The sequence below is a fragment of the Myodes glareolus genome, chromosome 5, assembly GCF_982192425.1.
Source record: "Myodes glareolus chromosome 5, mMyoGla1.1, whole genome shotgun sequence".
NCBI classification, from domain to species: Eukaryota; Metazoa; Chordata; class Mammalia; order Rodentia; family Cricetidae; genus Myodes; species Myodes glareolus.
In genome coordinates, this window is record NC_142030.1 from 30,487,684 (window position 1) to 30,506,699 (window position 19,016).

Below are 19,016 nucleotides of genomic sequence, written 5' to 3' on the forward strand. Positions count from 1 at the left end.
AGGGAGAAGGGAATTAATGAATGGACATGATTCAGATACGTTGTGTACTTGTATGAAACTGTTAAAGAATAAAGAAAATATTTTTTAAAAGTATGTAGACTGGATGCACTGGGGCATACCTTTATTCCTATCACTTAATAAGCTGAGGAGACCAGCCAGAGCTACAGTAATGAGACCCAGTTTCAAGAAAAAAAAGGCAGATGTAAGCTGGGTGTGTTGCACATCTGGTGCACCAACTATTCAGATGGCTCAACCAGGAAGACTACTTGGGCCCAGGTACTTGTGTCCAAACCCCAGCAACACAGAAAGTTCTCATCACAAAAATGTATGCAGGAGATAGAGAGATGCCTCAGTGCTTAACAGAGCACTCACTGCTCTTCTGGAGGACCAGGGTTCAGTTCCCAGTATCTGTGTCTGGTGGCTCACAATTGCCTGTAACTTCAGTTTCAGGGGATCTGAGGTAGGTACTGGCACACAATCACATACAAATAAATAAAAATAAAACATTTTAAAAGTGTGTATAAAATATACAAATTAAAAATAATGAAGTAGAGAAAAGTTTAATAAAAAATAACAGTAATAACAGTTGACAGCTAAAGTAAGCAGTAAAGTCAGGTAAAGATAAAGAAGTCTTACTGCCATTAAACAATATTTATACACTGTAAATACTTGATAACTGTTTTTGTTGTATATAGTTTTACTATGTTAAAGTCAAAACCTTCCTTTTAATTAGACAAAAAGGGGAAAATGCTGTGGAACAATATTTGTACACTGAAAATATATATTGCTCTTATTGTTACTAAAAAGGCTGATTGGCTGATAGCTGGGCAGAAAGAGATTGGTCAAGACAGTCTGATCCAGAGAGAATCCTGGGAAGAAGAAGGGCAGAGTCTGAAATCATGAACAGACACTGAGGAAGCAGGAGATGAACTTACCATGCTAATAAAGGTATCTCCATGTGGTAGAGCACAAATAAGGAATATGGGTTAATTTAAAATGTAAGAGTTAGGTCGTAACAATTCTGAGCTATTGACCTAGCATTTGTAATTAATATTAAGTCTCCATGTTGGTTATTTGGAAGCAGGCAGTCAGAGCAGGAAAACTCTGACTATATCTCACTCCCCACAGGTAACTATTCTTTGTTTGGGGCTATGAAGAATGAGGTCTTCCTATTATTTGGGAATATCATCATTCAGGAGTTGTTCTGATGACATCACTAGTATTGCTCAGAAAAAAGCAAAAGCATTTTTTTCTTTTCAACCCAGGCCACAAACTAATAAACATACCAAGGGTTACTGAAGGGTTTCTAAGTGTTAAACACCACGTTAAGTGCTTGTTTTGTTTGAGTCCCTTACATACTGCTGCCTGTGCTCCTATTTCATAGAAGGCAAAAGCAGAGGGCTTAGACTACCAGGCTGACTCCATTTCAATCCAGGAGGAAACATCCAGATATAAGTAATAAATTTCATGGATAAAAGTAAATATAGTCAATGTAAAAGGAATAAGTCTTAGAAATGGGGATCAAAGTGTCTGACAGTTGACAGTAGTAGGTGCTATACAGTTGTATCTTGTCCTTTAGATCACAAAACCTGATTTTCACATGTATTATTCATATACATATACATATATATATATATATATATATATATATATATGAACTGAAAAAAACACAATTTTTAAATTATACCGGACAGCAGCAGAAAGTCATACAACTAATCAAGGTAGATATTAGTCATGTTTCCTTTTTCCTGTGTCTTTTGTTTACGTCTTTGTTTTGCTTTTGAGACAGCATCTCAAACTATAGATCAAGCTGGCACTAAAATCATGATCCTTCTGCTTCAGTCTCCTGAGTACTGGCATTAAAGATCTATACCACCACACCCAGCTACACCATCTCACCAGCTTAAGAGATGATATTAAACTCTAATCAACCATAAGCATGCTAAGTAACATATAAAACAAATGTTATTTTATGAAGATAATAATTATAGAATAATTTCTGACTTACAATGCTAGATTTTAACTTTACTAAAATGACACATTAAACAATATACTTTAAATTGTATAAGCTATATTTATCTAATTGCTTAATTGTGTAAGTTATGTGTATCCTGAAGAACACAGCAAAGTGCTGAGAGCAGGATTCTTCCCAACACGCTTACCTCCATTACTTCTTGCTTCTCATCTGCTGCAAAGATGTTAGGAACCTCACCAGTATTGAGCACACTGTCAATATCTTCTAGGAAAGCTTCCTCTTTAATCTGAGTGTCTGTGATCAGAAAGACTGTCTTCTGGCCCTTCATGCCTACATTTCTTAACAAGGTCTTAAAGCAAAAAGGTACTTATCAGCAGAATGCAGTGGATTGTGTAGGTTTTGCTTTCCCCTTCCTTTTAGGCTTGAGTTTAAGGGTTTGAGTCTAGTGGGGCTGTCAGTCAGCAACTCCATTTCTCCTATACTGTAGGTAGACAATACAAGCCACTTAGCTTCCTGAAGCTCCTAGACATAACAGTTGGTAAGAGGCATGTGATTAAGAATGGCCTATTACTTTAATGATTGAGTTGGACTTAAAAATATGGCTCTTGTACTGAAAAGGATGCTTACAAAGACCAATAATATGAATACTTGGATCAACTGTGTTGCCTCATGGACTGAACCAGCTGGAAAAGTGAGACAAATGAATACTTCCAGGGGGTATAGAGAAATGTCTAAACTGGGTCCTTAAATTGTATCATTACTAGTTAAATTACTATCCAACTCTGAACACTTATATAATATAAACAGATAACTTCCTCTTTTGCTTAAGTTAGCTTGAGCTATTTTTCCCCCATTGTTTTTGGCCAATCACAAGCAAAATTCCCAAATGAAATAGACTTAGTGGTCTGGTGGACCTGATTTGCAGAGATCTGTTAAAACTGACTGCTAAAATTTCAAGAACTTCTTAGGAGATTACAGGTACAGCCAGAATTAAAATTAAGTGATATGATAAAGCTCCTCCCAGAAGCCATAAATTATCAAATGAAAAGTATAGTCTCTGGTGTAGGTTACCACCTTTGGAGCTGTTGGGCAGGGGCTTCCCAAAAATCCTCCCTTCAAAACAAACAAACAAACAAACAAAAACCAAAAACAAAGGCAACACAGGCAAGGGAGTGGCAAGGGAGTCCTCGGTGGCAAGCCCTACTACTGACTGAAAGGTGTGGAGCAGGCAGGAAAGGAAAGAGGAAGGGTCAGCAGTCCTACCGGACTGTGAACCCAGGGAACTACAATATCCAACGGTCAAACAGTGGCATGGACATTACGATGTAGGGAAAACAACAGGTTTGATTGGTGTAAGGCCTGGTCCACAGGAGAAAGCTCATGTGTGGTACTTGTAAACTTGCCCAAAAGTCTTTGGTTGGGGGCGGTGATTTTCTCTAGAGGAATAACAAACTAATGTTATTTTTTTGATAAATGTTTAGATGTAACATTTGTGCTGGATAGTTTTATGTCAACTTGATATAAACTAAAGTCCTCTAAGAGGAGGGAACCTCAATTGAGAGGTCAGGCTGTAGGCAATCCTATAGGGCATTTTCTTAATTAGTGATCAATGCAGGAGGGCCCAGCCCATGGTGGATGCTGTCATCCCTAGGCTGGTGGTCCTGGGTTCTATAAGAAAGCAGGCTGAGCAAGCCAGTAAGCAGCACCCCTCTACAGCCTCTGCATCAGCTCCTACCTCCAGGTTCCTGCCTGTTTGAGTTCCTGTCCTGACATCCTTTGATGATGAACTGTGCTACTGAATTGTCAACCAAATAAACTTTTCCTCCCCAACTTGCTTTTGCTCATGGTGTTTTTTTTTTTTCAGAGCAACAGAAACTAACAAAGGCAGTATTAAACTGCTTCTAAATACTTACCTTTCTACCCACAGATTAGTCTCTCACCCCTCTTTAGAGAATTTTCTCATTATAGTGGGTGGTCATTAACATAGACTCACAACTAGTAAAGACACAGAGAGGGCTGGAGAGATGGCTCAGAGGTTAAGAGCATTGCCTGCTCTTCCAAAGGTCCTGAGTTCAATTCCCAGCAACCACATGGTGGCTCACAACCATCTGTAATGAGGTCTGGTGCCCTCTTCTGGCCAGCAGGCATGCACACAGACAGAATATTGTATGCATAATAAATAAATAAATTTTTATTAAAAAAAAAAGGCGCAGAGAATAAGTGAGCGCAGTGTTTGGCCTCAGACAGAGAGTCCGCGTCACTCCCTTCCCGCTCGGCTCAGGAAACATCCCAGAAGAGGGAGAAGAAAGACTAAGTGCCATAAGCTGGGATGACTGTTGTGAGATTTGTTTTGGATATGGGAATCATATATCCCTGTGAAATAAGTCCTCCCAAACCAGGATAAAGACAGGGGCAGGGCAACTGTGATAGCTTGCATTAGAAAGTCTTTGTTCTGCTATCTATAATTTCCCTTAGCTTCAGTGTCAGCAGTGAAACATAGAGACATCTATACCTGCCGTACTCAGGGCTGTACCAATGGAATGAGATTACGTAAGTAATGCGCTCATGGCAGTCACCTAATGGATAGAGCAGTATTACCATAACTATGTAGTATTATAGTAATACTGTAATAATATACAAATATGCACAGATACACAGGCCGAGTCCCCTTTTACTAGTCATTTTCACACTGGATATCTTCATAATTTTACCTTCATATCCTCTCTCCACTCATTCATACCATAACTCTTAGAAATTTCTGGTTGGAAAATCTGCATTTTTGCCATAGATGTAGCCAGACGAGTTAATGATTGCCGACCACTTCCTCCAAGCCCAATTAGCAACGCATTTCCACCAGACTGCTTTAGAATGCGGCATATTCTTGATAAATGTTCCAAAACATACCTACCAAAAATAAGTTGTTTTCCATAGCAATTCGCATGTACCTTTACTTACCATTTTATCATACATAGTTGATAATATCATGTTGCACAGTAAATATATACAAAATTTACTGAAAAACTAAAACATTCAGGAACTGGGATTGGGGAAGTTCTTGCCCCAAAAGCCTAATGACCTAAGTTCAAATCTCCAGAACTCACATAGCAGCTGGATGTAGTGGCATTTCATTTGTATTTTAATAAATGAAGCTTGCCTGAAGATCAAAAAGTGAAACAGTCACACTGGCCAGCCTAACAGACCAGGCAGCAATGACACACACCTTTAATCCCAGTAGCTACACTAGCTTGCCATAGAAACCAGGCGGTAGTGGTGCATGCCTTTAATCCCAGAACTAGAGAGAATTATAAAACAGGAGAAGACCACTCTCAGTCTCAGTCTGGGATTCCTGGAGGCAGGATTATCAATTTGGACTGAGGTAGAGGTAAGAGCTAAGGGCTGACTACTTTGCTTTTCTGGTCTCAGGCTGGACCCCAATATCTGTCTCTGAGTTTTTATTAATCATGTTTCAGCTGGATCTAATAAGCATTTGTGATCCTAGCACATCTCCAGGAAATGGAGGTGCAGATCTGAGAATCCTAGACGTCCATTAGGCCAGCTAGCCTGGCTTACATAGAGGCAAAGAGGTCCTGTTTTAACAAGGTGGGAAGGTGAGCACTGATACCCGGAGGGTGTCCTCTGAACTTCATATTCTGTCTGAAAAAAGTCACGAGTTTCTTTTTATTAATATAGATTAAGGGAAGTGTTGGCTGAAACAGGCAACTTAATAAATTACTTGTACTTTATATTGCAATATATGTGACAGGTATTTACTATATCTTTAAAATATTTCATGAAAATTTATAAATAAAAGCTTCAAACGCATACATAAATGTAAAACACAGGTACCTAGTTTCTTGATGGCTTTTTGGACCCCATTTCCTACGGAGGGATACCTTGCTCAGCCTAGATAAAGCAGGGAGGGCCTTGGTCTTGCCTCAAGTGATGAGACAGACTTTGTTGACTTCCCATGGGCGGCCTCACCCTTTCCGAGGGGTGGAGGGGGTAGGGTAGGAGGAAAGGTGGAGAGAGTGGGAAGAGGGGAGGGAGAGGGAACTGGAATTGGTATGTAAAATAAAGAACATTGTTTTAAAAAATAAAATAATAGAAAAATAAATAAAATGTAGGTACCTAAACACAACAAGATTCATTCTGCTTTTGTGAGTTTGATTATACTCATCTAGGCACTGGTCAACAACATCATTAAACTGCTGAATACTTGGAATTTCAACATATATACGATCATCTCCTTCAAGATCAGGATTCATATAATCCCCAAACATGAGATTTCTTATGTCTTCTTCAGTTACCTATAGAGTATAAATCATAAAGTTATAAAAGTTAAATTACAAAATAAATTTACTAAAAAATATAAATGGTTTTATTTATGCCATGGGTTGATTGCTAGCTAATTACTTTAAATATTAAGATAGCAAACAATGTTTGTCTAAAATTAACATATAAAATGATAAATTTAGCAACTAGAAAATGTTGCTTTTTCTATAGACTGGGAATAAAAAGATTTATTTGTTTTTATTTTATGAGATTTTTGTTGGTTTGTATCTAATTGTGTTGTGTGTGTGCTAATGCCTGAAGAGGCCAGAAGTGGTCGTCAGAGCTCCTGGGGCTGGGAATGTTTGTGGCTGTGCACTGCCATGAAGGTGGTAGGAATCACCCAGGTCCTCTACAAGAGCAGCCAGTGCTCTTAACTGCTGACCCATCTCTTCAGGTGCTTTCTCTGTAGACTGGAAAGCCATCTTTTCCGACTTGCTTTGCTAAGAATAGTATATGAGTTGGTACCATGCTATGCACTCTGTACATTCTCATTAACAGCCATTATAGAATAACCTAAATACCTAAATAACTCCAAATAACCTCTATACCGCATACATTCTTCTACGGACTAACATAAAAATAAACTCCTACCCACAAGAAAAAGTAAAAGAATGTGTACAATAAAAAGCAAGTACATTTTTGTAAGATAAGTTCATTAAAATTACTCACGAAATCTCATTTTAACTTGACATGCTTTTGATTGCTAAATATACTTACGAAAGCACTCTCTTTTCGCAGATGAGAAAAGACAATATCAAATGACTCCTTAAAGTGGTCCTTGATAACAATTTTAATTAAATTGAAGAGCCATTTTCGATCATCATCATTAATGAGGCGATCATAAAACACGCGGAGAACCTCATGCACAAACAGGCGGATCATAGTGTGCCTGCTCTCTACAGCATCTCTCTCAATGAGCAAGCAGCCCCGGATGACACGTGAGAAATCACGCAGATTGAAAGTATAATGAGACTTTGCAGGAGTGGGCAAAAGATTCTCCATAGATTGCTTATATATCTGTGGAGGAAAAAATGCAGCAATTCAAAAATGAAATACCTATAATTAAGAGCCTTAAAATAGTATAAATAATATTTCATTTATCCTATTAGATTACATCACTTTGGAAAGCATGTAAACATTGAACCTAGCATGGGGTATATGTTCATTTTGATCTATAGCACTCAACCAGGGACTATGAAGCTGAGTGAACTCAATAGCACCTCAGCTTGGGTTCCGTTTAATCTCACTTTAGTTCCTATTCACTGTCATTGTTTCACTTACAAGCAATCTGGAAGTTATTAAGCAGTTTAAAATTACAATAGAAATTCAAATCAGGTAACTCATCCTAAAGCACCCCAAATAAAGAAGAAATAATGTCTTTGAGATTAGCAATGACTTTAAATCTATCAATTCTCTCCCTTCCTTCCCATTAGACTCCTCTTATTCACCTTTTATCTTAATGGCAAAATATAGGAACAAAGTATATTTTTCCTGAATGATGTATTCATCACAGAAAAGTTAATTCTCTTTAAAAAGGTTAATTAATCTTTTAATATATCCTGACAAAAAAGAACGACAAGACTATTTTTCATTTGCATATGTTTGTAGTTTATCATGGTAGATCTCTAATGCTTCAATGAGAAGAAAAAAAAAAACTCTTCTACATGGCCAAGGCCCACTTACTCCAAGTAACATTTTAGATACTGTATTATACAAACAAAGCACTTTCCTATATCAGAATAAATCTTCCACTTAGTCATGGTTTGAATCTGAAATGCTCCCACCAAAGGCTCTCGTGTTAAAGGCTTGAATGGCAGAAGACGGATTTTGGGAAGAGATTATATCCTGCGCTCTGACCTAAATGGGTTCATAGCACACTGCATTATCAGGAGACGGAAGAAACTACAAGGTGTGGCCTAGTGGGAGGAAGTAAGTCACCGTAGGCATGCCCTTCAAAGATATAACTGTACCCAGACCTCTGTTTATTAAGCATCCAGACAGTTTAGTTTGGTGAGATTATTACTAAATTACCTTTGAGTGCATTATTTTCCCTGTTAACACTTGAGATGAGGTTGGTTCTGGCCTATGAGTAAGGGCAGATAACACACCCTGAATCAGGAGGTATTCTTTGACCACATGGGCATAAGTATTTTATTCCCATCCTTGCATGCTCTAAGTTTTCACCGAAATGTATGTGGTCTGAATAAAAGCAATGTGTATAGAAGATGCTCACATTTATTTTCTTAAAAAATTACACCCATAAGACCAGGTCAGTCCCTAGCCTAATTGCCATCAAAGAGGCTTCCTCCAGCAGCTGATGGAAGCAGATGCAGAGATTTATAGTCAAACTTTAGGCAGAGCTCAGGGAATCCCACAGAACGGGGAGAGAAGATTGCAGGGGACAGAGAGGTTGAGGACACCAGTAGAATACATCACACAGAATCAACTAAGCGGGGCTCACAGGGCCTTACAGAGACTGAAGTGGCAATCACAGAGCCTGCATGGGTCTACACTAGGTCTTCTGTATATATGATATGGTCGTTAGCTTGCAGGACTCCTAACAATGTGAGTGGGGGTATCTGTGACTCTTACTTGCTCTTGGGACCCTTTTCCTCCTACTGGGTTACTTTACCCAGCTTGATATGAGGGTTTGTGCCTAGTCTTACTGCACTTTGTTATGCAGTGTTCGGTTGGTATCCTGGGAGGCCTGCTTTATTTCCGAAGGAAAAGGGGGAGTTGTGAATCTCAGGCAGAGCAGAGGTGGGGAGGCTGGGAGGAGTGGAGGGAGGGAAGACTGCGATTGGGATGTATTGTATGAGAGAAGAATAAATAAAAATAAAAAAGTATGAAGAACAAGAAGGAAGACAGAAAAAAGAAAATTTAACAAATACCACAGTGGGAACCTAACCATCAAGAAAATGATTATGATGTGGTAGGTACTGGTTATGAGCAAATTCCTTACAACCTTAGGAAACATGTATCATATCTCATTTTAGTGATGAAACATTAGGCCTCCAAAAGGTCAAACTGCTTGTCTTAGAACATCCAGTTAGGGATAGCAGCCAAAGCTCACCCCCAGTTAGCTTCTCCATTTTCAAAATCTATGATCTTCCTGATCTTAAAAGGAAACCACGGATGGCACAGGGAATGGCATTTTTAAGAAGACCACGTAAGGGAAGTATCTGACACTAACACATCTTCCATTGCACTACCCGCTCACCTCCATTGTCCCACTGACTATCTGGTTTCCAATTATAAAGTACTCTGGAGGAAATTCACGAGACCTAAGGTAGAATGCCATGATTGATGAGAAAATCCGGACCATAGTTTCATCACTGAAAGAATTGATGGTGCAGATATTGAAATGTCGAATAAAACGGGGAGTGACTGCATTCCTTCCACCGCCAGGGGGACCCATGGCTGCTATCAGTTCTATGTCAACCAGTGTGATTTTGCTGGTGTCCTTAAGGTCATACCTAGAAAGCACACACAAAGACAAAGAAAGAAAAGATAAAATGAAGTACGGATAACCTTAGAAATTTAATCTTAGCTTTAGCCTTTGTAAAGGGAAAAACTATAAGTTAGGGGTGACTGCTCCCCTTTGCCTAGGACGAGTCTGGTTTGTGCTTGTTATCAACAACACTGTCCTTTTATTCTTAGCAGTGTCTCAGTTTGAACAATGAAGTACACATCACTCTGGCAGGGTAAAGTCCTGATTCTCCTGTCATCTAGAGTCTTATCTTTAGAGTGCATTAACAATGTCTTAATATTACCCATACAACTTGTATACAGAGAAGACTCCACTAGAGAAACATAAAGCTTCGAAGAAGCCCTAATCAGGTATCCAAATAACAAAATTTAGTTGACTATTTCCATCTGGTTAAGTTCTTCAATATTGAAGCTTTCATCAGAAGGTCTGAAGAATGGGGAGTTGGGTTCAAAGGCCTTGCAAAAAATAATGCTTTCACAATAAATAATGCCAGGACATCCATATGTAGAAAAATAAATGTAAGCACTGACTTTATACACCTTTCACAACAATTAATTCAAAATGGATCACAGACCAAAACATTAAGTGCAAAACCATCACAGTCTTAGAAGATAACATTGGAGAAAAATCCTAATGACTTTAGGTACAGTCGGTTTTTAAGCTGTGGTAACAAAAGCCCAAACTGTGAAAGAAATAATTGAAAATGGGATCTTCATTAAAATAAAAACTACTATTTATGAAAGGCAATAAAGAAGATAAGACATAGATTAGGAGAAAATATATATACTGGGTTTTACTTTGTAAGGCTAGCCTCCTGAGTGCTGGGATTATGGGACTGTATTACCATACTCGTCTTAAAACCAAACACAATATTACCATAACAATTTGTGAAGGTTAGTTTTAGTTGTCAAAATTTACAATTCCTCAGGAGATGGGCCTCTGAAAATATGTATGTGAGATTATCTTAATTACATTAATTAAAGTGGGAAATCCCGTCCACTTTGGGCCGGTACCATATCCTAGGCTGAGGATTCTGGGTTGTGTAAGAGTGGAGAAAGCAAGCTACACTTTGTGCCTGCATTCTCTTCCGACTGCAGATGGTCTGTGAACAGCTGTAGAAGTTCCTGATGCCCTGGTTTCTCTACACCATGGTAGACTGTAACCTGGAAGAGCTAAAATAAGCTCCTTTTCTCTTAAGTATTTTATCACAGCAACAGGAAAAGAAATTAAGATACTAATTACACTAGCTATTTATGTAGCCGGTGTTCATCTGATGCAGTTTAAAATATATCCACAAAATATTTTCATGCAACTTTCTGTAGCAATATTAACAGGTGTCTAAACCTGAAAACAACCAAGATATCCTCCAACAGGTGAGTGGACTAATAAATTATAGAACATCTACACAAAGCAATATTAACCCAGCACTAAGAAAACATGGAAGAAATTAAAATGTGTATTACTAAGTGAAAGAAATCAATCTATAAATGCCACACACTGATTCCAATTATGTGACTGCTACAATTTAAATCTAGAATAGTTTCCAAAGATCCAAAGAAAAAGCGTGGTAGCCAGCATGAGAAGCAGAAGAACTCTGAGAGGTGAGGACTAGCAGAAAATATTCAGGTCCCTGGAGATCTGCCTTTGAAAAGACAGATAGAAACCCAGTATCTTCTTCTTTTTTGCTTCCCAGCTATAAGATAAGCAGTTTTGTTTTCCAGGGTCCTCCTACAGCTGATAAACACCTTCGGTAAAGTGGCTGGATACAAGATTAACTCCCTAAAAATCAGTAGCCCACTTATATACAAATGTCAAACAGACAGAGAAAAAAATCAGGGAAACAACACCCTTTGCAATAGCCTCAAATAATATAAAATATCCTGGGTAACCTAACCAGCAAATGAAAGACTTGTATGATAAAAACCTCAAGTCTCTGAAGAAAGAAATTGAAGAAGATATTAGAAGACAGAAAGATTTCCCATGCTCATGAATCAGTAGGATTAATATAGTAAAATGGTCATCCTACCAAAAGCAATCTACAGATTCAATATAATCCCAATCAAAATTTCAACATAATTCTTTACAGACATTGAATGGACAATACTCAATTTCATATGGGAAAACAATCAAACAAACCCTGGATAGCTAAAACAATCCTGTATAATAAAAGAAATTCTGGAAATAACACCATTCCTGATTTCAAGTTATACTACATAGCTATAGTAATTAAAACCATATGGTATTGGTATAAAAATAGGCTTGTTGATCATTGGAATAGAATCAAAGATCCAGACATAAATACACATATCTATAGACACTTAGTTTTTGATAAAGAAGCCAGAAATTCGCAATGAAAACAAGAAAGTATCTTCAAACAATGGTACTGGTCTAATGGGATATTGGCATGTAGAGGAATGCAAATAGATTCATATTTATCAAGCTGCACAAAACCCAAGACTAAATTGATCAAAGATCTCAACACAAAAACAGACACACTGAACCTGATAGAAGAGAAAGCAGGGAGTAGCCTTGAATTAGTTGGCATTGAAGACCACTTCCTGAACAGAATGCCAATCCCACAGGCACTAAGAGTGACATTATGGGACTTCATGAAACTGAAAAGCTTTTATAAAGCAAAGGACACAGTCACTAGGACAGTTTACAGAATGAAAAAAGATTTTCACCAACTCCACATCTGATAATGGCCAATATCTAAAACATATTAAAAACTCAAGTAACTAGACATCAACAAGCCAAATAATTCAATTAAAATGGGGGTTACAGATCTAAACGGAGATTTGTCAATAGTGAAATCTCAAATAGCTGAGAAACACTTAAAGGTTCAACATCCTTAACCATCGGTGAAATGCAAATAAAAACTACTTTGAGATTCCATCTTATACTCATGAAAATGGCTAAGATAAATACACAAGTGACAGCACAGGCTGGTGAGGCTGTGGAACAAGTGGAACACTCCTCCATTGCTGGTGGGAGTGCAAACTTGTACAGCCACTATGGAAATCAATATGGTAGTTCCTCTAAAAATTGGGACTCATTCTACCTCAAGACTCAGCTATACCCAAAGGATTCCCACTTGCTCAACTATGTGCATAGAGGCTTTATTCATAATATCCAGAAATTGGAAACAACCTAGGTATTCCTCAATCGAAGAATGGATAAAAAATGTGGTACTAAAATTAGTGGAAAAAAGAGAAAATATGAATTTGAAGAAAAGCAGGAAAGAGTATATGGGAGGACTTGAAGGAGAAGTAAGGGAGAGCTGTTGTAGCTAAACTGTAATCTCAAAAATAAAAAAGTATGACAAACTCTTCAAAAATGGAGTATTACTCAGCTGCTTAAAAATGACATCATGAAATATACAGGTAAATGGATGGAATTAGAAACAAAAAACATCCTGAGTGAGGTAACCCAGAACCAGAAAGAAGAACAAGATATGTACTCACTTATAAGCAGATATTAGCTGTTAAGTGAAGGATAATCCCACTACAATTCACAGACCCAGAGGGTGATGTGGGATGAACTTCTGTATATGTGTTGCTTTTATTGGCTAGTGAATAAAGGTGAATAAAGCTGTCTTGGCCAATGGCTTAGCAGAGTAAAACCAGGTGGGAAATTCGAACAGAGATATATAGAGAGAGTAGGCAGAGTCAAGGAGATGCCTTATAGCTGCCGAAGGAGATAGACACTGGAACCTTACCTGGTAAGCCACAGTCTCATGGCAATACACAGATTAATAGAAATGGGTTAATTTAAGGTGTAAGAGCTAGGTAAGAATACACCTAAGTCATTGGCCAAAGCAGTGTTGCAATTAATATAGTTTCTCTGTGATTATCTGGGTCTGGGACTGGGACACGAACAATCTGTCCGTTTCTACAAGAGGGCTAAGTAACAAAGAGTTCTAAGGGGCACTACATGGATCTCCCTAGGAAGAGGAAATAGAAAGGATTATGTGGGTGGACTGAGGGTGGGTGTGGGAACAGAAGGGATCAGGTAGAGAAAGGAAGGATGGAGGAAGAGATGACTGGGATTGTGGGGGAGCACTTAGGAGGTAATGTGAAAACCTAGGGCGGTGGAAGCACCTTAGAACCTGTGAGGATGACCCTCGTGAGGACTCCTCGTAATGGAGGATATAGAGGCTAAACCAGCCATTATCTTCAGCAACCAAGCAAGACTTCCAGTGGTGGGACTGGGACACTGGTAGCCACCAGACCTTTGACCCACACCCTGTCCTGCCTGAAGTCCTAGGGCAACTGTGGCTCAGATTTTGGAGTGGGACTGGTTTTACTTGAGGCCCAGGCCACAAGAGGGAGCCCATGCCCTACACTGTCTGGACCAGGAACTGGAAGTTGGATGGCCCAGGATCCTAGGATAGATCCAAACAAAGCTGGCAAAAAGTAAAAAAAGTCAATGAAATGATTCCCAATGATACCCTGCTATGCTCAAAGATCAGTGCCTATCCCCGGTCATCATCAGCGAAGCTTCCTCTGGCAGAGAAGCAGAGATCCACAGCCAGACATCAGGCAGATTTCTGGGAACCCCATGGAAGAGTGGGAGGAAGGACTGTAGGAGCCAGAGGGGTCAAGGACACCAGGAGAACACGGTCCACAGAATCAGCTAAGCAGGGCTCACAGGAGTTCACAGAGACTGAAGCGGCAATCATGGCTCCTGCACGGGTCTGCACTAGATCCTCTGCATATATTGTTAGCTTGTGGGACTCCTAATCGTGAGAGTGGGGGTGTCTGTCACTCTTTTGCTTACTCTTGAGACTCTTTCCCTCCTACTGGGTTACCTCATCCGGCCTTGATAAATAGGTTTGTGTCTAGTTTTATCACATCTTGTTATGCCATGTTTGGTTGATATCTCTGGGAGACCTGCTCTCTTCCAAAGGAGAGCCGAGGAAAAGTAGATCTGGAGGAGAGGGGAGGTGGGGGGCTGCGAGGGTGGAGGAGAGGAGGCTGTGGTAGGGATGTACTATATGAGAGGAGAATAAATAAAAAGAAAACGACTTCAAATATATTATTTACCAATGTCCACAATCAAAAAACTGTCGTAATAACTCAATAGGAGGTTGGGCTCCATATTTCTCCAGTGAAGGCATATTCATATCATCTATGAACACTACACACTTCTTTCCCATAGGTGGTCCAAATACTCCCTTGCGCCTTTTGTCCAATCTAGCCATGATGATGTTCTAAAAATTTAAAAAGAAAAAGTATATTTACCTATGACAGTATTACAAACTTAATATTCTCATCGTTGATTAAGTCAGTATTAAGATCTATGTGGCCAGGATCCATTGTTTACTAGTAACAGCTTCTGTTTTTTTAATTAGTCAATAGCTTAACATTAGAAAAAATTACTAACAATCTTTGAGAGGAAATAATATTATGTGTTTAATTACTCTAAGTTACTCTTACTTAAAATGATATTAAACTTTAAACTCAACATCATTTCAAATAACATGTGTCGAAATGCTCCCCCACACTTAGAGTTATCATAGGTATTTACATGGTAAGTTTGCATTCCATATACACATCTATAATTCTATAATCCTTTTTCACACTGGATACCCCTTTACCTAAGGTTTAAAAGCATTATTTTTTTCAACCTTTGTTTTTTTTTATAGCCAACATAAATATATATGCTTTTTAAATACTTCTGATAAGTTTTAAGCATGCTTGTCTGTTGTAAAAGTGAATACCAAAATTATTTTATTCAAAAATTTTACAGTATGCCAACTTAGCAAGACTTTTAAATTAAGAACAGAAATAGGGTTGGGGAGAGTAGGAAGGCACAAATTTAGGAAGAGATGCTAAGTGTGGCAATTATAAGGAGCTTCACAAAATAGTTTCAGCTTGTTATATTTAGGGGCAAGAGAAGATCATGCAATAGATCATAGTGGACCAACAGGTGAGCATCAAATGCCCCCAAAAGCCACACAGAAGAGTATAGAAAAAACAACTGGATATTCTCCCGTGCCCACCCACCACTCTCCTATGCACACATGTGAACACATGTGAACATTTCTTAGACTTTCTTCTCCAGTTAAATCAATCATTGATTCTCAAGTCAAAATTAATGATAAATCTTAAAGGACTAATGTACAAGTATTATCTTTCGATTCACAGATTTACAAAGTTGCATATTTAACATATAGCTTTAAATATTTTAATATTTATCAAATAAGATAAAGTATACTGGTTACAAACCCAAATCCAGTTTTATACAAACCTGAACCTGATTGGCACTGGTCCGTGCAGAGAAATTCACATAGAAAGGAAAGTACTTGTCTTTTCTCAAGTGATTCATTAGCTTATCCTTTACATACACTGACTTTCCTGTACCAGTCGGACCCACAAAAAGCAGTGGCCTTTATAAAAACAATGAATAACATAATTCAAAATGGAAGAAAGTATAAAAGCATTTTTCTGGAAAAAAAACTCAAGTAAGTATTTTAAAAACTTTAAATAGCTGGGTGGTGGTGGTGCACGCTGTTAATCCTAGGACTCGGGAGGCAGAGACAGGCGGATCTCTCTGAGTTCGAGGCCAGCCTGGTCTACGAGAGCCACTTCCAGGACAGGCTCCAAAGCTACAGAGAAACCCTGTCTCAAAAAACCAAAAGAAACAAAACAAACAAACAAGAAAGCCAAAAACAAAGAAAACAAAATTTTTAAATAGTAGCCAAGTCATTTCTACCTAAAAGTCCACATGTGTATAATTGTTCATGAGGCCTAGTAAAGGCAGAGCCAAGCAGACAGCTCAGCAGGTAGGAGCCTTCCCTGCCAGCCTGATGCCCTGAGTTTGGATCCCTGGAATCCATGTAACAATGGGCTGGTAGCTGGTGTACGCAATCCCAGCATTACTAATGTGGAATGAGAAGCAGAGATAAGAGTATTCTCCAAAAGGTTACTGATCTACTCGTCCAGAGAGACTGAGCTTGTACATAAAATGCATAGATTAGAGAGGTGGTGGTTTGTATGAGTGCATATGTGTGTACAGGCATGCTCAGGCACCAGACGTGTGGAGTCCAGAGACGACCGTGGTGATATTCCTAGGTACTTGCCACCTTTTGTTTGAGGCAGGGTTCCTCACTGGTCTGGAACTTTGCCAAGAAGGCTAGGCTAGCTGGCCCATGCGCTTCCAGGATTCTGCCTGTCTCTGTCTCCCACCTTGCCAGGGCTGTGATTACAAGCATGCACCACCATGCCTATTGTTTTCTATATGAAGTCTGGTTCTGCATCTTATGAATAAATACTTTACTGACCGAGCCATTTCCCCATCCCCAGAATATATAGCTTTTCAATAGTAACACTGCAGGTGATTTTTGGTGATGTAAGAGGTAATGAACTATGGGTTTGTTAAAACTTCAGAGTGAGCAATAAGAGAGCCGAATTCTAAGTTTTTGAATAGTAGTAAATATCATTTAGAACATGCTAATTAATTCCCAGCCATGGTCTCAGTCACCTGAAACTCAATGACTTCAAAGTTCACTTTTTAGAATGCTACCATTTTATTAGAATGGTACTGTTTTATTTAGAATTCATGTTCACAGTAGCGTTTCTTACTTTGCATAGGTAATGCTCAAATCCATTAGGAAAGTGTATCTAATTGTGTCCATTGTAGGGACTATGATATCTTGAATCTTGGTACGTTTGTCTTCTAAATTAGAACTTTTAATTAATTCATTCCAGTGGAGCCAGCGACCTCGGTTTTTTAGCTGTAGGAAAATAGATTTTAAAATATTACAACTGTGCACTTGCTACATCTGAGAGAATCTGTTCAATACTTACACCATTTGCTTGTAAAGATGTGAGCCTTTAGATAAAATGTAACAACTGTAACACAGTGACATTTTACCATTGACAAGGAAAAGTGCACTCGGTCAAAAGATGGGTAAAGGACACAAACGTGCAGTTTACAGAAGAACAAATACAAATGGGCCACAGACGGCCACTGTGGTAAGGGTTTGTGACTCCAGACACCATCGAAAGGCCATTTACATCACAGCCAGAGCCTCTGGGCCTGGATGACAGGGGACTTTACTTTCTTTTTGAAAAGTAAGTTTTATTAAAAATTCTAAATCAGGGAGCGATGGCTCAGTGGTTAAGAGTACTGGCTGCTCTTCCAGAGGACCCAGATTCAATTTCTAGTACCCACATGTCAGCTAAGAACTGTCTGTAACTCCAGTTCCAGGGGATCTGATGCCTTTTTCTGACCTCTGCAGGCACCAGGCACACACATACATACATGCAGGCAAAACACCCATACACATAAAAATTTTTAAATATTCTAAAAAAGGCTTCCCAAAATGAAAAACTTTAGCCTTTTCCTCCTCTAAAATGAAATATTATAATAATTCATATAAAATATATGTAATAACTTCAGTCATAAAGCAGATTAATAAGTAAACATCTATGGAACTACCACCCAATTAATACAACTAATTTTTAATGCTAATCCAAAGAAAGTAAATATCTCTTTATCATAAACTCAATGTATCTAGAATTTATGACCTTTATTTTTTGAGACAGCCATAGCTGTGGCTGTCCTGGAGCTTACTATGTAAACCAGGCTGACCTTGAGCTCACAGAGATCTACCAGCTTCTGTCTCCTGAGTGCTGGGACTAAAGGCGTACACTACCATGCCCAGCTGAATTTATGCCCTCTTAATATCTAATCTCCCCTAAAATGCCTGTAATATGTCCTTTTGCATATGCCGAGTATTTGTTTCAAACTATTCTAGTGTAACTTAAGTTACAAGTTGCTAAATTTTGGGTTTGTATCTTTCATGTCTTCCAGTTAATGAGCTATAATCTAACTAAAAATAAAACATCATCTGAGGCATCTGTATTTCTTTGCCATTTCGCCTTTATGACCTAGGCTGATGTTTAGACAAGATAATCAGCAGAGCTACACTATTAAAGTCTTTTAATTCCTGCTGAGTGGTTAATTCCAGCACTCTAGAAACCCAGTCAGGTGAATCTCTCTGAGTTCAAGGCCAGCCTGGTCCAGGCCAGCCAGGGCTACAAGGAGAAACCTTATCTTGAAAAAACAAAAACAAAACCAAAGTCTTGAAATTCTTTTGAGCTACTGGCCTGATGTGCTGCTGTCCTGACGTCTTCCAATCAGTACCCGCCTCAACCATGACTTTCTTCTGATTATTCTTCCCTTTCCCTGTAGATTCCCAAGTCTTCTACT

At 38.7% G+C, this 19,016-nt stretch overlaps 1 protein-coding gene across 1 annotated transcript in view; it reads right to left on the reverse strand.

The window, feature by feature from the left end:
* The window catches only part of Dnah12 (dynein axonemal heavy chain 12), a 162,664-nt gene that overhangs the window by 64,928 nt on the left and 78,720 nt on the right, over positions 1-19,016 (reverse strand). Inside the window, 8 exon segments of the mRNA XM_087906207.1 lie at positions 2,163-2,324; positions 4,687-4,879; positions 6,104-6,282; positions 7,025-7,324; positions 9,528-9,783; positions 14,843-15,009; positions 16,050-16,188; positions 17,384-17,535. Coding sequence (XP_087762333.1) covers positions 2,163-2,324; positions 4,687-4,879; positions 6,104-6,282; positions 7,025-7,324; positions 9,528-9,783; positions 14,843-15,009; positions 16,050-16,188; positions 17,384-17,535 — 1,548 coding nt within the window.